The 15,038-nt window shown below is 33.6% G+C and overlaps 1 protein-coding gene across 2 annotated transcripts in view; it reads left to right on the plus strand.

Annotated features, from left to right (window-relative positions):
* Nucleotides 1-14,186, plus strand: part of CDH7 (cadherin 7) — an 89,660-nt gene extending 75,474 nt beyond the window's left edge. For both annotated transcript variants that reach the window (XM_054059528.1, XM_054059527.1), the window contains 2 exons: nucleotides 624-875; nucleotides 7,148-14,186. In XM_054059528.1, the coding sequence (XP_053915503.1) occupies nucleotides 624-875; nucleotides 7,148-7,641 (746 nt within the window). In that variant the 3' untranslated portion in view covers nucleotides 7,642-14,186. The remainder of the gene's footprint in view (nucleotides 1-623; nucleotides 876-7,147) is intronic.
* Nucleotides 14,187-15,038: the final 852 nt, after the last annotated feature.

Genomic DNA, 15,038 nt, shown 5'->3' on the forward strand with positions numbered 1-15,038 from the left:
GAAACACATGGACTGTTTAATCACCCAACTCAGAGCAGCAGCTCTGAATTTTAGATTCATTAGATTAGTCATCTTGCCTTTCAGGTGAGACTGAAAACAAATACATTTATTTGTTATGTGTGCAATTACCTGTATTTTTTTGCATTCAGAAGTATTTTATTGGTCTTCAGAACTTACCCACCTATTAATACTTTCAGCTCTTCTATTAATATGGTATCAAGATCTGTAAATAACTGAAATAGATTCTTGGAAATTAGACTTTAAACAGGTTTATAGATACTTAATCTGATCACTGGTGTTTGGATTTTTTTTCTTTTTTATAATCTCATCTTGAACTATCTTGATATATAGAGTGTGGAATTGGAGTTTAACTAAAACCAAACAGACCTCTGCAATTTTGGAAGTCTTTCACAAAAACCAGAAATCTTTTTGTTTAGTTGGGTATCATTTCTCAGTTGATCCTTTCTCTGCAGCTTCTAAAATATATGACCAGGAAAGATAAACTTGTTGAAATAATATAAATGTGTTTGTAAAGTCTTTTAATTGAAAGACTGTATTGTTCATAGGTTTGTGTTCTGGAAAGGTCATGCATTTTATATTTATCTTTTTATTCCTTTATCTAGATAACACTGCAACAATATTAACTAGAAGGAATGGGTTCCGAAGACAGGAACAGTCTGTTTTCTACTTGCCAATATTCATTGTGGACAGTGGATCACCTTCACTTAGTAGCACTAATACCCTCACTATCAGAGTCTGTGATTGTGATGCAGATGGTGTTGCTCAGACATGCAATGCCGAAGCATATATCTTGCCTGCAGGACTTAGCACTGGAGCCCTGATAGCAATATTGGCTTGTGTCTTGACGCTGCTAGGTATGTCTTCTTTTTGTTACCCTTATTTTCCATTCAATGTATATATCAAAAGATATATATATCTATATCTATATCTTGACCTTCGCCCTTCCACCCCAATTTCTGTAAACAGGGACAGCAAACATTCCAGGCAAAAAAATCATTTTGTATCATGAGCCACGGAAAAGCTTCAGCTTGAGATTTTCAAGTTCTTATACTTTGTTTCTAAGCCAAGCTGCCTCCAGAGGTGTATACAGTAGTAAAATAAAAAATAAAAAAAAATCAGTTGCATCAAATGTAATATTTAAGAGATAGAAAATGCAGTTTATTGAAGTATTTGGTTTAGCATACTGACTGTATAACCAGTGTTAGTCTGTATCCCCTTTTCAGAGATACAACTATTTTAAAATATTTACTAATTTGCATAGAACAGAAGACTTTCATAAAATTCAAGACGTAGTTTACTGATGGGAATCATATTTAATTGAACATCTTCTACAAAATGATCTTTTGTTGCTTCTGCAACTGATAACAAGGTTGGATTTTTATGTTGCAAAGTGAAACTGCAACTAGATTAAGATAGTGGAAAACAGTGGAGCAGTGTCAACATCCTAATTTGGTTAGCATTTTTCATTTTGTGCCTAGTCCTTAAACAAAATGACTACATGATAGTACTAAGGCCCAAACTGGGGAGTAAAGATGAAGGACCATACTGCATCTGACTGAAGAGGAATCTGGCCTATGACCACCTTACCATTGATTATATTTGTCAAAAAAATTGAACTTCCAAATTCAGCTGTCTGAATGCATCATCACTGTTTATCCAAACACACGTGTGTGTGGTCATCACTTCCAATCTAAACTGTTCTTTTTAGGGACAGTTCAAAGATGAAGGCACAGTTTAGACTGCATGTGTATGCTAAACCTAACTTTTGGTCCTGCATTTTGGTACTGTATCCTGTTGCTGTTTTGTTCCCAACCAGTTGCCAGTCCTCACAAGAAAGAGTTGCCTAAGCATTACTGCTGTGCAGTGAAACCACAGTCAAGTGTTTTTGCTTATCCTGTCCCAGAGACTTTCTACTTCTCTCATTTGTACCTAGCAGATATTTTCTGGGATCAGCTAAATGGTAGTACTGCTAGGAAATTAATTTCTCTTTTCCCTTCTTCTTTTCACATCCATTCCTGAGAAAATATCCTGAAGATAAATCCATTAGGACAGCATGAAAAATAAACTTCAACTGTTGGCTGGTTGTCTCAGGGATGAGACCAAGGGATGCACTGTGTAAGAGTGCATCCCTTTTCAGTGTAAAAGTGTATTAGTCAAAAGAAAAGGCAGGCTACCAGATCCATTTTTTTTTTTTTCTAAAAAAATACAGTCATATTCATCAATGTCATCTCAAAGTGTGTGCCAGTTGTAAAGTGTAGGAGGCATGAGATTTGCATAAATGTCATGGATACATACGTTCTGGCACTGTTCTATTGAATTCTCATTAAGCTCTTATCTTCTTACAGTTGCTATGATGTACTTTGATATTTGGTTTTGCCACATACATCCTTTTGTCTAATAAATAACCACTGGTCTCGACCAAGGCTTAGGTTGTCTCAGTGAGATTTCGTGGTGTTATTATTTTTACTTAAGCAAACAATTAATTTTAGATAAGCACAATGTTTTCACTGATGCTAAGAGGGAATAATGTTACTAAATCATACGAACTCCTTATAACTGCATATAACATGGTGTAGATTAGTTTTTCAAACTAGAATTATTTTTTAGAGTTAAAAACATTTTACCAAAATCTTTTCCCCTCCTCATGTTGACTGATGGAGATGAAATTCTAAATTTTATTCCACAAGAAAGTTCCAGTGTTTTGTTAATTACTCAAAACGGCTTTATAATCATTTACTCTGCAGAGAGGATATGTTTTAAAGAAAGAAACTAAAAAAAATGCTTCCAATTTATTCTATAAAAAAACATATGACAAGCTAGTTTGTATTCATTTTAGACAGTACGCAATTTTTAGAGAAGAAAGTAAGAATTTTTTAACTCCTCTGAAAATTATATGGTAATTTAATTCAAGGTAATTTGTTTTTCAGTTAGCATCTTCCAGACACAATAATTGTTTTTGTAACAAGTGTTTAGCATAAAATGCATACATAAAATCACACAAAGAAAGAATATTCACCTGTAGATAACCCAACCATATTTGAGAGGGTAAAGATTCTCTTTGTAGTAAAACAATGGAAAACCAGATTTACATAATGTTTTTGCATGATTTTTATCTTCCATACTTCTGAATATAATCTATTAGTACCACCTGGTTTTTTTTAGAAACACTAAAGAAAGCTTCCTGTTAGTGTGGTGCTAGAGTCTACAAGTTAGTAATAATGTTAATTAATAACATTGATTAAGCTTCAAATAACAAATATAAATTATTATTTTTTCAGTTGAACGATGAGGAGTTTGTTATTATATCACAATACTTACAAAACCCCCACTAGAATTAGCACACATAATTGTGTGTTTCATAAACAAGAAGAAACAGTCCTGGTCATAAGATTATTCACTGAACGGGTAAAATATGTACAGAATGTGACTAGGTAGTATGTGTGGGGTTTGGTCTTGCAGTTTTAAAAGAGATACATCTATAAACATTTTAATTCGGAGGTATCCAAATTCAGTTATTTAAAAGGTGGCTTAGTATGCAGTGTAGACGCTGTTCTCAAAAGTTACAGAGTCTATTAGGGTCACTCATTGCGAGTATTTAAAGGTCACAGTCACTTTGCAAATATCAATTCAAACTGATTAAACCACAGTTATATGAAGCTTTCTAACTGTGAATTAAATGCAGATTTCCTGAGTCTTGGCCTCTGTAATCCCCAAATCTCATCTGACGGTAGTGGCAACTGCAAGGTATAACTAAATAGGTTATTAGCACGCTGCTTAGATGGCCGAACATCTCCAGTCTTCAGCTTTATGAATCATGACACACCTAAGGCATAAATGAATGTGCAGATTTGCTCACAGCTGCTGTGGCTTATTACTATAGCAAATGCCAGGCTTAGGGATATAGCACATACATGGTGTGATAATGCTTGCGATTTAGTTCTGTCCCTTATTGTATAGTTCTGCATGTATCTTCTCCCTCAGGTTGTCTCAGGGCTTTTATGGCTTCCTTACTATTACTTTGCAGTTGCCTTGAGTACAAAAGGAACGATTAATAGTAAAACAGATGCTCAGGTGACCTAAACCTGACTTTTTTTTTCCAGATCATACCAAAATGGAAATGTCATAATAATTCCATAAAGCAGACAGCAAAATGTCAAAGCAAAAATTCATCCTTGTATTCAAAGGTGTTTCTTTAAAGACTGCTTTAAGTGAACTGAAACTATTGATATTATCATTACGTCCATACTGATACAAAGATGCAAACTATGTATTACCACAGCTAATACAAGTAAAAATGACATTGTCTCTTGGCTATTGTGCCTGTTAAAAAAAATCAACAATTCTATCAAATCAGGTAACAAAAACAGAACAAAAAGATTAGTGTATATCTACCTTTATTAGTTCTGATTATTTAATCTTTATAATTAGTTTCTTCTAATATCAATTGGCTATTTATGTGTTAAAGCACATATGAAATCAGTATTGCCATCTCATCTCTTTAGCATGAGTTCGGTGTACCAGTATGGAGCCAAACTAGTGGTCACAGTGTGCAATACTTATGTACCTGCTTTTCCATTGTTTTTTTCTTCACTAAAACCAAAATTTTCTAGATGTTAAGCCAGTCACTAATTACTAACTTAACCTCTGGGTTTGTGATAAATGTAGGGGAAAAAAACACCGTGATGTAATGATAAATGGATAAGCTTTAAAGCCATTTGCACTTGATTTATAAATCAGTGAAATTTGTTTTGAGCTGATATTCATCTCTGCAGTTCCTGCAATGCAGCAAAAGCTTTGTTCATTTAGAGGTTAAACTTTATTGTTCATAGCTGTTGGAAGGGCTAGAAATTAATAATCTCATAAAGTCATCTAAATGCTAAAATATTTGACCTTTACAAGGACTCCATATTTTTCTTGGCTTCAAGCAAGTGTGAGATGTACAAGGAATACTACATAAAACATTCATTGTATCTTGATTTTTATTGTACCTTTAGGCAGACCTGTCTACTAAGTTTCATATTTTTCACTTATTATCAGGCATTTAACTTTCAAAATGAAGTATGTTAAGACAGAAAGTGGTTTCAAAATGCATTTACATTTGAGTAAAGGAAGTTATTAGCTGCTTACTTATATGGCAATAAAAATTGTGGCAGTAAATGTTAAAAATAATGACAAAAAAGTTATGTCAATAGCAAACTTGACCTAAATATATAATTGTACTGCCAGCAAGCTAATTAATATTTAAATATCTTTTATAATAAGAAAAAACATTAAGAGTCTAGTGCAGTTGTTGTCTCTATGATGACTATTTTATGTTCTCTGCTGTATTGTTTACTGCTCAATTTGTATTATACAAATATCGGAATGTTTTGAAATTTCACAAAAGCTCCTTTAAAGGTCAAAATCCTATATTGTCAAACTGCTTATGTAAATATTGTTCAAAGCAAAATGCCCCAAACTAGTTGCTTCTGAATTTAATACATAAAACATGAATCAGGGAGATGCCAGGGGCAACGAAGTGAGAGAATAATGCTGATGCTGCGGTAATACAGAGTCACATGGCAACTGTTAGTAGATGGATCATTAGATGTGTGCCTGGTAGCTACTGAGAAAGGGAGGAAAAATATTGCCTAATATATTTATCAAAAAGTTTAGAAAAAATTTGAACTTTTTCCAGTTTTATTTATAGATGTACATGGCTCCAAAGGAAAATAAAAAAGAATTGCAGGAAGTCCACCTTTAGTCATCTCGTATATTAGCCAATTTCAAATAGTACCATGATGTCTGTAGAGATATGATACAGTTTTCTCCATGTACAGTCTCTGATTGTTTACTCTAAACAAGTGATCCTGATATTAAATCATGATTCATGATGACTAGATTAATATTGATTTTAAAAATTCCTCCATGAAAAAAAGGGCTTTCAAGAATGGCAGTCCTACATCATACAATTTATGGAGGCCATTTCTGAGACTACCTAGGGAAATTCAAGCTTAATTTTATCTATATCAGCTTTTGCTTTTCCAGATGTTTATGCAGAATTTAGTTGACATATCAGAGTTCTGTAAGTAAATATTGTAAATCGTAGACATATGAATGCATATAATAACATTCTTAAGATTAAAAATAAAGATAAAATCAGAAGGGATTAATTGAATGTGGAATGACACTTATTTCAACTTACTGTTATTTTTTCAGTCGTAACGATGCCTGCTATTTTCTAGAAGTATCATTAACTGAGGAAATGTTACCCAAATGCTACAGTACAGTATTAATCATTTTCTAGTAGTATGATTCACACTCATGTCCCACAGATGGGTGTAATATTCATATTACTGGTTCCGTATTTTGTGTGTCAACAATGATGTTTCTCTACCAAAACTATATTGGAGTAAGTGGAGCCTTGAGTTGTTTTCTCCCAGTTCTTTTGGCTGTCACTGCAGTTTAGTATTAATCTGCAAGCTGAAGGAAACTTTAAGGATTAAAATTTAAAAAATAATTACATTTCTAGCACTGGCTGCTCCAGCCCTACCAGTTGTCATTAAATGTAATTCATAAACCTCAAGTACAGTATTTTGGACCTTAAAAGAAAGTGAGGTCTTATATAGAGATATATCTAATCCATGAACTAACACAGTCTTATTTTACACATTGCTTAACAATTCAGTGTTCTCCGGTATACAAATTTTTTTTAAGAAGAGATTGGCCATATACTTTAATTCAGTCACTTCCCAAACCATGGTTGTTAAATTCTATGCAGTTACTTTATGAATGTGCTTTTATCACTCAGGCAATTAAGAGTTCAGGAAAAGGTCCCGTTTTTATTTCATGACTGTGAGATTGTAATAGTCAGACTGAATCAGTCCTAAAATTTATGTTTAGTGAACAGCATAGGATATAGAATTAAAGATGAAGATGTTAATCCAGAACGGTTTTGGAAATAGATTTTTTAACATCTAAAAAGCTTGTGGTTTAAAAGCTGTTTCAGAACCTGCTGGTTTCAACTCTCACTGCATAAATTGCCTGCAATTTCCTTGGGCCATATAAATTAATGAGTACTTCCACTATTAGGAAAAATATCAGGAAACTTTAGCACTGCTAAAACTCCAGTCTTTCTGTGTTCCAGTTCTTGTCTTGCTGATTGTCACCATGAGGCGACGTAAAAAAGAGCCCCTCATTTTTGATGAAGAGAGAGATATCAGAGAGAATATTGTCAGGTATGATGATGAGGGTGGTGGAGAAGAAGACACCGAGGCTTTTGACATGGCTGCCTTGAGAAACCTTAACGTCATCCGAGACACCAAGACCAGAAGGGATGTGACACCTGAGATTCAGTTCTTGAGCAGACCAACTTTTAAAAGCATCCCAGATAACGTCATTTTTAGAGAATTTATCTGGGAAAGACTAAAAGAAGCTGATGTGGATCCCTGTGCACCACCATATGACTCCCTGCAGACATATGCATTTGAGGGGAACGGCTCGGTGGCAGAGTCACTCAGTTCTTTAGATTCAATCAGCTCAAACTCTGACCAGAACTATGATTACCTCAGTGATTGGGGTCCTCGCTTTAAAAGGCTTGCGGATATGTATGGGACTGGACCAGACTGCTTATACTCATAGCCTTGGAACCTTTCTCTGAAAAATGCACTGATGAATACTAAACCAGAAAACTCAACCTTACAGACTGAAGAAAGTTGTAAATATTTCCCCATTTTTAACCTTTTAGGTTTTTTTGCCTTGGTGGAACATATCTTCATTAGACTTATCCTGGGGACTGCACTGACCACACAAAATATGAGCATTTGGTGGCATTTTTGGTAAAATGAAATGCTCAGCCACACTCAAATAGATAGCAACGCTGAGATACCTGCAGAGGCAACTCATTTTCAAGGTTATGTTAAGCACTGTGACCTCAATTAGCCAATGATACTCTGTAGATGCCTTCACAGTATTGCTGTATCTAAAACACAATGTTGCTGGTATGAGATAAGTGTAAGAAGAAACAAATTTACAAATCTAATATCTTGTTCAATACCATATTACAATATGTAGTGCTTACACATGCAAGGATTTTTTCACAAATTTTCTTTAAAGTGTTGCGTGCAACTTGATAGGCTGAAAGCAGAAGGATAGACATGAAACCAAACAAAAGCCCAGGAGATTATTTTCTTTCTTCTTTCTGTTTGTTCTCAGAACTACTTAATTAGAAGTGTCTGTAATTTTCTGGGAAATTTTATGAAAAATTGCTATTCATACTAAGAAATTCCACAGTGTTTGTTATCAACGTACCGAAGTAGTCTGCAAACCACATAAAATGAAAAATATGGCAGAGTATTCTTATAGCAGAAAAATTTTTGTGGTGCCCATGTAGGTATAGAGAAGATGTTGCTATCTATTTGCTCTTTTTTATTATATCTTCTGATTTGTACAGGAGAATTTATCCTTTTTATTATTATTTGACATGAAGTGTTATATTTATTTTGGAGCTCCAATCTCCACTAAATTCAGGTCCATTTTACTGCCTCATGGTATTAGACTTGCTGATTTTTCTCCAGTCTCAGATAAACATAGGAAATGAAGCATGGAAATGGAGAAATTACAGTAACGCAATCTTGCCCACTTTTCATCTTTCAGAAAGGAGAGCAACTCCAAGGACATGCAGTTGTTCTTCTGAGCCATTACGAAGTCTGAGACATTTAAATAAAATATTTGTACATTGAATTTTTGGAAAGAAGACTACAGAGGTAGTTGGGAGTGTCTTTAATGCAATCTTTAATTTTCAAGGTTAAACATACTATGTGCTTCAAAGACTGTAAACACCTTGCTTTTCTCCTTCCCCTTCTCTTTTGCTGCTGATGAATCACAGTAAAAGACTCTTTAATGTCTTTCTTATGATAAGCAATGTAATGCTATTAACTCCAGAAATCATCCTTAGATTCTGCTGCACACAAGTACTTTTCCCCAAAGGCATTAATTCACTGCATATAATTTCTGCACTGGTTCAGAAGTGCCAAAAGAGAAGGATAACTGCTATTGGTTAAAATACTATACAATTTTGAATTAGGGTTTCTTAGAATAAGACAAGTTTTTTATGATTCTGACAGTATTTATACTCCATCACTCATGATTTATTACTAGCTAATAAGGCATATACTCAAGTAAAGTAGTGTTTTTTAAGAATTATTTCACATTGTTTTGTTTTAGATAATCTGTAGATGGGTTCCTCAGTTAGACTTTGCTCCTGCAAACTTTTTGCTTGTACCTAACTTGAAATGACTTGACTTGCCTGCAGTAACTGAGAGGCATACTGATTTGTTTTGCAGAACTGTGTTTGTGAATAGAAGGTACTCCACAAAGGATATACTCACTCTAAAATTACTTCTTTCTGAAAGAAGGATCCTTGCGCTAACATCCTAATGTATGAGTGACACCAGGCTGGGAGATGGGAAATTATCATTAAGGCTTTGTAATTTTTGCAGCCCAGCATTATAAATTAAATATGTGAAAGTGGCCTTCAGCTCCATCAGAGGAAAAATAAAAAAAATTAATCATCTGCAACATATTTAATTTGAGTTACATTTTTATAGACAATCATTGTTTCATAATTCAGTAGATTTGCTTCTAGTTGTATTAAATATATATATATAGGTACATATATATATATATATATATGACAGATTTTGTAATGGAACTGAAAGATATTGCCCATGACTTTTAGTCATACCTGTAAGATTTTCAATAAAAAAATTACAAAAAAAGAAAATTAACCACGTGTATGCAGTTTAATAACAGCGAGATATGCTGCAGGAGTTAAGCAGCTATTAAATCAGCAAGGTGCTGAGAGAACAGTTTTTTATTAATCTCCTTGTTGTTTGTGGGACGATAATTCATGCATCTGGATTAAGATGTCAAAAATGCTGATTTTAGCACATAACACTCAAAGGAGATTTAAACGTGGTTTACAGTAAACAGCATAATTCCCTTGCTTTCCCACCTTCTATATCTGTAAAAAAAGAAACCCTGTTATGAAACTATAATAGGGGTGAAGTTGATGTATTTTCTATGGAAAGAAATATGCTTTACTCCAAAGCCATAAAACTTTCTTTTATATATACAGTTTCTGCTGCATAGTTCTAAAATAACTGAGTAAATTTCTCCTTACATTGTATATGCTTATGTGTTGATTATATTATTGCAGTAAGAAAGAAAGGTCTAAATCGCTTACGCTTGATGACTAATATGACTACAGTATATGCATGGGGTCTCCATAGTACACATACTTTATAATGTTTTCCATAAGTTACCATGACTATAGGTTTTCATTGCTTGTAATGCGATTCAGGTTCTTTCTTTGAGTGTTATTTATATCGCATAGACTAAGGTCATAAGGTATATTCTACTGGCTAAATATTGTAAAATATAAGAAATGTTTTCTCTATCCTGGGTTATAGGCATATTAATTAGAAAGGCTTTTTTTAAAAAGATCTCCCATTTTATTTATTTATTCAACTTTCTGAAGAGCTCCAGGATCTAAGTAGAATCCACAAGTCTTCCTTAAAAAGTATGCCAAACATTGCAACCACTCCCATCTTACAGTGGAATGCCAACACCTCTTCTTCCACCATATGAGAATCAAATAAGATTATTTAAAATTGGAAAAAGCCAATGGTTTTGAGTGTGCCACTGAAAAAATCCACGGAAAGTTAAACCACTTGAAGAAAATTTAAGACAAGACTCCTTACTCTGCTTTGAGTAGTGTAAAAACTACTGAATTCAATAAAATTAAACAGCAGACGTTCTGACATTTTTAAGACATAGCACAGGCCTTCCTATGTCTACTAATTCTGGTAACTACGTTAAAATAATCACTGCAGGACTCATGAAATTTGATGAAGCAAACTGACACCTTTCCTTCTGCCAAAGATTTAGGGAGGAAAACAAAATTGCTTCTTTTTTACTTGTTGTTTTCTGTGTTGTTTTGAAAGGGGCATTTTGCTTTAAAGCTAAGGTCTTTTCTTAGTTATTTTATACTATTAATGCTTCAGGTGCTGGCACTCATCAATAATAAAAAATTTCCTGTCGTTCTTTCTTTTTGGGTGAAAATAAGTTGTTAAATATAAAATAGCAGCATCTTATTTTTATGGACAAGTACTCTTGTATGATATAAAGAAAAGTAGTAGTTTGTCATTCTGAAAAAGATGCATACAATTACATTGACTTTTTAGATCATTAAAGAGTTGGAAAGCAAACACAATTTCCTATATCAAATCTAGTATTAAATTCTTGGTTGTGGCCTGTCATTTGACTGATTTTTTTTTCTATATGGAGAATTTTTCTCTGCTTTAGACTCTTATGTAGATCAATACTGCTTTGAGACAACAATGTATTCACCTCATTAGAGAGAGCTAAATGGGGTCAACTATATTTTTATTGGTCTGTGACTTTGAAAGTGAATTGCCAAGAATATTTTTTTTTTTCTGTTTGACAAAAGCAGAGAAGTTAACAAGACAACCAGAAGTCTACCAATTGCAATCTTAACTATGGCATCACTAACTTTTCCATATGTATGTATGTTTCTTAGGTATATCCTGAGATACAGTTACACCTCAGAATCATTTCTTCCATAAAAGAATTCTTCCTCTGCTTGGTATCAGTGCAGCTTAAAAAGTATTTTATTGTGTACTGAAAACGTTTTTTTGAGGATATCTATCTGCGGTTTTGTTCTTTGAACTAGGAGAAGGGATTGAAAAAAATGTACATATGAATGCTATACTTTCTTTATATCTATAGTGTATAATTTCTCACAAAAAAAAAAAAATGGGAGTCTTTCAAAGAAAGCAGAAAACAGCATAGGAATTTCTTGGAAATCAGAAGAAAATCTGATTTGAAGTGGTGTATCGTATGCATGCTTCTTCTCTTATCTCATATGTGAGCACATAATTCACAGAAGCATACGTATATTTAAACATTCCAGCCACACACTAATTATTTTAAAATACCTTATTTAACTAGTATTTAACTAGAGATGATCCCAAAAAATTAACCTCACTAGCAAAAATTTGTTTATCCTCGTTAATGTCCAATGCAGAAAAATATAGGTTAGACTCCGGCAAAACTTTTAAGATTGCTTCCACAATAAGAGAAAATAGTTTTCATAAATTGAACTAAAATAGTTTAGAAGCTGTTAGTGATTTTGCAAGAAGTGCTATTTCCATGATGTTTTAAAGCCATAAGTAATTTTATAAGAAAATAGTATCAAATTGAAATTATTATTCCTATAAATATCCTAAAGTTTAGTGGAGTTTAATATTTGTTTGTTTAACTAAGTTCATAAGTCTATTTTGCATCATAACAGCGAACTGAATGCTGAACCAGGACTAGTGAAAATGCAAGGATTTTATTTTCTCCTTCTACTACGCACCATCTCTGCCAAAGTCAGAATTTCTTTTCATTCTACATTAAAGCAAAATCAAGTTGAAACTAAGTTAGACACAGTAGGGAATTCAGTCTTGGTCTCCTCCTTGTAAAGGCTAAAAGACTACTTACTAGGTCATTGTGTTCAGTTATTCCCGTCTGATGATGTCGTGACACCTAGGTCGCACTGAGACCTGTGAAGCTTAGGCTGTTGGGTTTTTTTATTCTTTCGTTGTTCTTAATACTAGTGGTATTGGTGAAACATTTACATTTGGATGAGTTGATGTTTTTCATTGGAATTTTTTTTTGCATTTGGTCAAAACCTTGCCAGCTGGGTATATGCTGACTTTTCTTCAGTTTTTACTTCAGACTCACCTTTTTCTCTTTTATTAATAGCACAAAAGTAGGTGCTGTATGTTTGTTCTCTGTGATGTCAAGAAGCTATGGATAAAAAGCTAAACGTAACATCAACAAATTTCCGTGCAATTAAACTGTCACTTTGTCTAAACATGAGCTCACAAACACTATAGTTAAGCTACCATTAGCACCATTCAAATAATGGCATAGGTCTAATCTTACAACTTTAAAATATACTGTCATTTTCTGGCACTACTATCAGTAAGTTTTACATGTTTAGCAAAATCAAATTTTAGATTTCTCAAGGGTTGTTGCCTGTATCTTGGTTTCATCATAATTATTTATATCATGGTCTTGATGCACAGAAAAAGAGGGGAAAGTTACAAAAGTAAAACAGCAGAAGTACAAAAGGCCTCTATGTGTACTGACTTTTAGTACAGTGTTTTAATTATTGCCCTACTGTGTAGTACTCCCTAATGCACTGATAGCTTTTCCTCTCATTTGGACTAACTATTCATCGGTTAGGATAAGTGTGATATCCAGCTAGGATTTCAAGCCACATTAGTGTCTGACAAGAACAGTTAGTCTGAATTTTAATGTCTTTATATTTCCTTAATGATGAAAAGATCCTTTATTTTTAGGACACTGTTGAAATTACATGGAGAAAGAATTTTTTACTGATGGTCTTAAAAATGCTAGGTGAAATTCTGATCATATTGAAGTAGATTGTTGGAGAAGACTGATAAATTGGCACTTACAGCATCAAGACCAGAGATTGGTAATTTGAGCTGGACATCCTTTCTTTTTACACAATCTCTTCCACTGATTTTTCTTCTCTAGAAACCACAATCTGCATCTTTTAATGGTAATGTGAGTAGCTTAACAGGGTGGTTTTATAGGCATAAGACATAAACTAGTTAATTTCTATCAGCATAGTACACATAAACTTGCTGTAACAAACAGTACCCTTGCTCACAAAGATCCTTTCTGTGCACATGCTAAATACAGAAAGTGTTACAAAAGGTTTACACTTAATGAAGTACCAATGGTGAAATGCTGACTGGAGGAAAAAAAATAATCTCTTTCTCCCTAAAATTAAGAACATATAGACTTTCTGAGCTATAAAATTAAACTGTTATACCTTTCCTCAGACTGTGTGACCATCTGTAGCTTTATTGACTTCCACGACTGTAGGTACAAACTAAATGGATTGTAACTTTCCTGTTAGGGAGTATGTTATGTTGCTGTTGCTTGAGATTTTATTAACACAGAAAGGAATGGGAGTGATAGAATGGCAGAGAGATTAAGAGTACCAAGTTTTTCCTGGTGTTTTTATTGCTCCATACATGATCGAGTGATGTGAAGAATAACATTTTTACCATATGCTACTGAAATAAAATTTCCTCTGAGATAATGTTTCTATCTTGCAGACAATGTGTTCCAGCATTCTACAGTACTTGGCCTGGTCTCATATTCTTATTCAAATAAGAAAAAATAATTATTAGGAAGAATAGTTAATCAATTAAGTGATAAGCTGAATAAGAAATTTCCTCCTCCTGCCAACAGCTTTCCTAGTTTGTGTGCGATGAACACATGAATGGGGCTCTCATGGGACATACAACCTGTTGATGAAGTTAGCATTTCTGGCAGGATGTTTGATCATATTTTTTTTTCCCCTTCAGTTTCTAGTAGAGTTTGACTGTAACATACAGAAAACAACTACAGTAATGAAAAAAAGCCGTATATATGCCTCCAAGGACATGTGAAGACTCAAGCAGTGTGAAAAAGTGTGTCCACTTTTTTCTTCTTATCTCCCCTTCCATTCCCTGTCCCCTCAAAGAGAATATGACACTACAATTTTTGCTAATATATAATTTTGCCGTTTTGAGTACACATTCATTATCTTTTGTAGTCGTGACATGTAGAAGGTGAGTGGAGAACAAGCCAATGTCATAGTCAAACCTTGAGAATCAGGAAAAAGATTTAACAGTTTTCACTTTTTTTACAAGACCTTTACAAACCAGCCTTGATGTAGCACTATGAGTTGTCTTTCAGTGTAAATTGTTATATCATGACAAAATAAAATAATGTAAAAAATTATACTTGGTAACAGCAGATCATGACAAATAGATTAATATGTTATCTGTGGCATTTTTTTTTTTACTGTGGTTTATCACAGGTCAATATACTTCATTGTGACTCAGAGACCATCTTGGCTTATGCTCAAAACACTTTCATGAAGGGAT

Source organism: Cuculus canorus, chromosome 2 (genome assembly GCF_017976375.1).
Source record: "Cuculus canorus isolate bCucCan1 chromosome 2, bCucCan1.pri, whole genome shotgun sequence".
Lineage (NCBI taxonomy): Eukaryota > Metazoa > Chordata > Aves > Cuculiformes > Cuculidae > Cuculus > Cuculus canorus.